A 6965-nucleotide genomic window follows, 5' to 3' on the forward strand; every position below is an offset into this window, starting at 1 on the left:
TACTTAGAATAGAAGCTGATGTGTAATTGAAATACTCCTAAAAAGCTGTACAGATTTGATTAATCTGCAAAGGAATGATTTGTTATTTACATGTTACCATTATTTTAATAACATTTAATTTTTCAAAACATTTACTGAATTTATACATAAATTTTTTTTATTCTATTATAATATGAATTTTAGTTTTAAGCATAAATATATATAGTGATAACTATAAACAAAACTACTTTTAATAACAGGTTGTTTCTATTATTTACTGTTTAAACTGCACAAGCATAATTTTTTTCATGAAATATGGAGAAAAGTAATAAAATAATAGAAGCTAATAGTATTACCTGCCAGTTACCAACAAGTGGCCCTCTTCCTGTTTTGTTAGATTTAATTTTAGTTGGATCTTCGGTTGGCTTATAATCCTGTATAGGAAATTAAAAAGTATTTGTAAAAAAAATATAATTTTGATATCATAAATAATGTTCAAGTTAAATTACAATTAAAATAAAATGACTCACTCTTGTCTCAACGGGATCATTAGCAATATCAATATATACAATTTCCCGCTGTTTCAGTTTTTCAGGAATTAATTCATGGACCTGAAGTTAAAAACAAAAAATTACTTTTATTTTTAATAGCAATATTTACAATTTAATTCATGGAAATAATTCAATCTGAGTTTTAATATGTTCACTGATTAGTACTAAATTCTGTAACACTGCAGACTTGATTAAATAGAATTTTGAATACTGTCAACTTTCAAAAATTGAAAATCAAGATTACTTAACCAGAATGTAAAAGATGTTAAGAAATACTGTTTCATAAATTGTGAACTAACTCTGTATAGCATGTGTATACACAACATGCAGAATACATACATAAAATCATTGTAAACCGAGTTTTATTTTAATTAAAAATTTAAGTAAATATATTATTTGAAAACAACAAAAAAAGTTACATGACTTTTTTTTTTTAACTTTTTCATGAAATTGTTCAGAAGTTCTGGACTGTAAAACTTTTAACAGTGAAAAAAATTTTGCTACCTATTACAGTGCCATTTGTTGTCGGGTATTTCAAGTAGTTTTTAAAAATGGTTAGAAAATTGTCACACAACAGAGTAGACATCAAAATTAGTGACATTCTTTCAATTCACACCTTTTAAACATTTCTCACCCAACATAGTTTTCTTTTTAACTTTTTGTAACAAATGTGCAATAGTAGTTAAAAACCATGTCTGAAGGGTTTTGTTTTTATTGATGACATTTCTCTTGTTTGTAAATGATTGTCTTCTAAAAAATCACAAATTGCCTTTCACTTAGGTCTAGCCAGTTTCACATTTGTTTTTCATACTTGCTCTTCACTATTTACTCAGTTGAACTAAGCTACTCCAGCTTCAAATGATCCAAAAGTTAGAAAACAAAAATGAAATTAAATAGATCATTTGTACACTACATTCAAGGAAGGTCAAGGAAAACTTGGTAAAATTTGAACTATCTGAAAATTTAAATGAACACGTTTAACTGTATTAATAATTGTTAAATCTATCCATTAGGTTATCATTTTGGTGATTGGCTATTCTATCCAATTTTCACTAGATCCAATTTTTTCTAGGATTTGTCAATTGTTGACACAGAAGAAGACAATTCTTACTTCATATAGCCTTTATTTAAATCGAAATGCATTTCAGACTTTGTCCTTTAGTCGATTCTACTATTGTTTATCTGACATTTACCTTACAATAAATTAAGGTAAATGTCAGATAAACAATAGTAGAATCGACTAAAGGACAAAGTCTGAAATGCATTTCGATTTAAATAAAGGCTATATGAAGTAAGAATTGTCTTCTTCTGTGTCAACAATTGACAAATCCTAGAAAAAATTGGATCTAGTGAAAATTGGATAGAATAGCCAATCACCAAAATGATAATGAACTCTACTATATATAAAGCAAACAATAATAAGATTTAACAATGATGAATGAAAATCTTTATCTGGATATAGTGAGTGAAAACAAATCTAATCCATCTAATTGAGTATTAGCAGTATTTAGTAATAGTGGGTAATCGGTAAACAGTTTGGACTGCAAACAAATCAGATAAACACTTTTACAAAAGATTTTTATGTTTGGATGAACATTTCACAGAACAAACAGAGAAAGAAGCGACATAAAATAGTGAATACCAATTGGTCTTATCTTGTCTCCAGGTGACAATTTGAAACTTTTCGGAGATCTGAAGACGTCGACATCGATGCTCAACCGAATACAAATCGGATAATATTCCTCCAAATTTTGAAACTCTCCCCTGTAATACCAGCTTTTTGTTTACCTTTCTGAGAAATAATTTTTTATAGTCTTTGCAAGACTGTTGGAAGAGTACTCATTAAGTTAGACATCAGTTTTTTTATTTATGAAAGGCAAGAGTTTAACTGTCTCATTGGATATTCATTAATGTTTTAATACCAAATTTCATCCAAGCCTTGCATTTAAATAATTTTTTGTGCACTAGTTGATTTCTGTTTTCTGAATTTTTGTAAGTGCTTATTTGAACTTTTTATTTAAAAAGAAACTAAAAATATTATAGAGCTAAAAAAGAGTAGTGTCAAGAACAGTGCTGCTCACCATAGAAACCAAGCAAGAGATAATAGCCAAGGTAGAGAGTGGGCAGAAGATGTCTGATGTTGCTAGGCAGTATGGCTTGAACAGGTCTACAGTAAACACAATCTTAGCTATGAAAGATAAAGAAATCTCAAGCACCTAAAGGAGTAATGAAAATCAACCCATCATCTGAAATAAAAAGCATTGAAGAGCTCATAATGAAACCTGAAACTGATGCGATGACAGAACTACTTCAAGAAACTCAGCAAGATTTTTTTAAAAAGAAAACACATGAAAGAGGACCAATGCCAACATCTGCTATTAAAGATCTTTTGAAGAAGTGGAGGATGTCAGAACAACGATCATCCAAATGGCATCCAAACCAGAATGAGGTTAATAGGCTTGGGGATCTCTACAATTACTATGCTATTAATTACTTCTGAAAAATCCTGAAGAAAAGAGAGAAGCAATTGACATTAGACAGATTCTTTAACCCTCACAAATGGAAAAAACATGACTAATAAAAATGCAAGACTGTATATATGTATTTTTATTATTACATAAACATAGTAAGAAAGTATATATTTTTTATTTTTTGGAGTTTCCAGAACAAATTAATCAAATTCCCATAAAAAGCTACGGTAAATCAATAATCGGTTAATGAACAATTTGGATAGTGAATAGTCTTGGAACAGACCCACTGTATTTGGCAAATTTTATATGCTAATACATGACTTTTAATTCATTAGCTTTGTCTTCACTCAATACATCCAGATATGTATAACTTGTCATTAAATTCATCCATTGTAGTACTAACAAGAATTTAACATTAAAATTACTACTTCAAAAATAAAATTATGTTTTCTTATATTTTCAAGTTTAATAAACAATAAATATACAGAATATTGTTGGCATGTATTTTAAAACAATATATTTCAATGTGAAAAAGGTAATCTTTATATTTAACAGTTTATATGAACTTAAAATGAATATCATTTCATGCATAACTTTGAAGAAATTCAAAAAATTTAACTTCTGAAGCTATTTTCAAAAATAGTTGTAACAATTCAATCTTTAAAAGTTATAGAAAATAAAATTTGTCATTGAATTCAACAATTTAAAAATTCAAAAATAATCTAGGACCATTTCTACACACATTAGAACAGGGGTCGCCAAAGTGGTCTATATCGACCCCTGGGGTCGATGCGGCTAGGGGGTCGATTAGGCAATGGGTTAGAACCTTTTTTTTTTTTGCTTATACAGATAGAGATCACAACGTTTATTTTTGTTTTTGCTCATACACTTACACTTGTAATAAAACTTTACGGTGGGGGTCAATGTGAGGTTTTGGAAAGTGGTTGGGGGTCAACAGTTAAAAAAGTTTGGCGACCCCTGCATTAGAATAATGTTTAGCACACTAACTTCTAATTTAATTTAAAATAAGACAGATAACTAGAAATTTAATAAAGTAAAATGATAAGTAGTGTTACAATATTGTTTTGTAATGACTTAAAATTAACTATAAGTAATAATATATTCAAACTTTAAATTGTATTTGTATTAAAACGTCGATTTTAACTATGTATAGTGTGAGAAAAAGCCAGCCATGAAGACTGAAATGAATCGAAAATAAGAGACTATGTTCTTGAAATGCCAACTATATTACAATACATTACATATTAACTGAAACAAATTACTAATTTATCTACAAAAATTTCTAATAAACAAATTTACTGTTTTATTTCTATATATAAAACACATTTTTATAACTTACTATGGAAAACACATATCAGAATTAAAAATATAAACACTAGAAATTATAAATTTAACTGTTTACAATACAAAGTGTTTATAACCTTATGAGATTACTTTAAAATATGCCAAAAGTCACAAAAACAAGTGTTTACCTTTTCAAATTTGAATCTGGAGCAGTTATACCAAGGTGTTTATATGATAAAACTTAAATTCATTCATTCTAACACATTTTGTTACATATGGTAATCTCTTGTCTCTGAGACAATGTAAACAGTATTATGTCAATTATGATATCCCAAATAAATTTTAATTTTCAAAGGTGGGAAAAAAACTAAAATATCTGTGCTAAATCAAAAATTATTTGTTTAATAATATAAAATTTGAACATAAAAATTTTTAAAGAATTACTAAAATATTTTCAAAAATTTGCTATGAAAAATCAGAAATCATTTATGAAATAAATGAAAACATTTCAAGAATAGAATTGCTTGATTACATAATTTTATTTTTAAGTTATTTGAAAATGATGTAATAATCATATTTAGTAAAATAATTCAGATAATATTCATTGTATAAACAAGATTTACTTAAATTTTACACATCTATTTGATAAAAATAAATAAATTTATTAAATATAAATGAAAGCAACTTGCAAACATAACTTACATTTTCTTGATCACCACAATCCCCACAATGCATTGTTTCAATACAAATTTCAAAATTCCCTTTCATGTAATCTGGATTCTGTAATTTTAGAAGAATATTTATTACAAAATTTTTAAAAATTTACAGAAAATTAGAGAATTAAAAAAAATTGACTTACTGTTATCACTGGGAAGAACATTTGCATTAAGAAAAGAAAAAAGAAACTTATTAAAAATCTATGAATTTAAGATCAAACTAAACATCAATAGTGTATACACAAAGGATATTATCAGGTAAAAAAATTGTGTTTAACAAAATGACCACTATATATATATATATATATATATACACACACAAAATTATATTATATTATATATATATAAATTTGAAAATTAATACAAAGTGTTTATGGCTTGAAAACCAAATGAGGACTTTTGCTTGTAATATTTTGTTGGATCAGTATGACATTGCATGTTTAACATAAAATTGGTTACATGGTTTGATTTCCTCTAATGAGTATTTCTCACCTTACAGATACAGGTGATCAATTAGAAGGTAGTGTTTTAATTGCAATGCCAAGTTGCTTACCTGTTACTAAAGTTGAATTTGAAACAATTATAAAGAACAGTTGTGGATTAGAATTATACTACCTGGTAAAGCAATATTAATTGGTAATCACTATTTCCCTCCTGATACTTCCTATAAAAGTTTGAAATCAATATCTTGAAGATTTAAATATCTTCTTAGAAGATATAGATGAAATAGTCATTCTAGTGGATGATTTTAATCTCTACACTCTTGATAATTGCAAAAAAATTGCAATTAAAATTTTTAGTGGAAGATTTAAAACCATCCAAATTATATCAGATCTTCAAGCAATATAGTAAAAATTACACTACATGAAGATCTGATAGTATAATTTTTGCAAAAATTTAGAGATTTAATTCTTGTAAAAAGTAAAAAAAATCTCAAACTTGAAGCTTTACTGTAAGATTGTACTATCTGTTTGGATCTAATTTGCTCACATAAACTTTGTTGAGACGTATGAATCCCTTGGTCCCAATGGATATATATCATTCAGCACCTATAGCAAAATTGTTGGTTCAAGTAGATAATAGCCTGACAAGCTCACCAAATTTTCCTATTTATAATTATAAGAAAGCAAATTATTCTAAACTTTATTCTTGACCTTCAACAGAACAGTGGGAAGTGGGGTAAATAAAAATTTAATTTTTTACAGCTTACTATATACAGGAATATGGCATTATCAGAGTTGAAAACAGACCTGGGAGTATATTATATAGATTTTCTTTCATAATACATGTAAAAAAAGTTAATCACAACTGCTGTTATAATTTAGAGAATGAATTTTAGAGTTTTGAGAAGCGGTCTAGAAATAAGTATACTAAAAAAAACTGTATTCAGCTTTTGTCTGCTCAGATTTTATTTGCAGCAGTGATATGGAATACACAATTGATGATAGTGAACACAGCAGATACAGTTAATAACCATATTAAAAAATATTGTGGAAGGAAATTTTAGATCAAGATACAGATATCAAGAAGGCTGTAATACATTTCCCACCTTTAATGACATTACAATATTCAATGTACAGGTAGCCCCCGTATAACACGGCACTTCTACAGCACGGATTCACTCTAACACGGTTCGAGAATTGGTACCATCCCCCGTATAACACGGCACTTCTATAGCACGGATTCACTCTAACACGGTTCGAGAATTGGTACCATCCCCCGTATAACACGGTACTTTTATAGCACGGATTTACTCTGACACAGTTCAAGAATTGGGTAAAACACTTATACAACAGGAAATGTAATAAATTTTTACATACTTAAGTAATAATAGTTCACGAAAATTATTATTTTCGTGAACTATTAGTACTTAAGTATGTAAATTTTCTCTTCTTGCCTTCTGTCAATACACGTGGTCCTTCTCGAAACTTGTTTCAATGTTG

At 27.7% G+C, this 6965-nt stretch overlaps 1 protein-coding gene across 1 annotated transcript in view; it reads right to left on the minus strand.

Moving 5' to 3' along the window:
- The window catches only part of LOC111626412 (phosphatidylinositol transfer protein alpha isoform-like), a 33943-nt gene that overhangs the window by 11863 nt on the left and 15115 nt on the right, over positions 1-6965 (minus strand). The window contains exons 5-8 of the mRNA XM_023369778.1: positions 5166-5173; positions 5009-5086; positions 510-590; positions 336-413 (exon numbers count right to left, since the gene is read on the minus strand). Of these exons, the coding sequence (XP_023225546.1) occupies positions 336-413; positions 510-590; positions 5009-5086; positions 5166-5173 (245 nt within the window). The remainder of the gene's footprint in view (positions 1-335; positions 414-509; positions 591-5008; positions 5087-5165; positions 5174-6965) is intronic.

This window comes from Centruroides sculpturatus, unplaced genomic scaffold (assembly GCF_000671375.1).
Source record: "Centruroides sculpturatus isolate CEXI.00-Female unplaced genomic scaffold, Cexi_2.0 scaffold111, whole genome shotgun sequence".
Classification (NCBI taxonomy): domain Eukaryota; kingdom Metazoa; phylum Arthropoda; class Arachnida; order Scorpiones; family Buthidae; genus Centruroides; species Centruroides sculpturatus.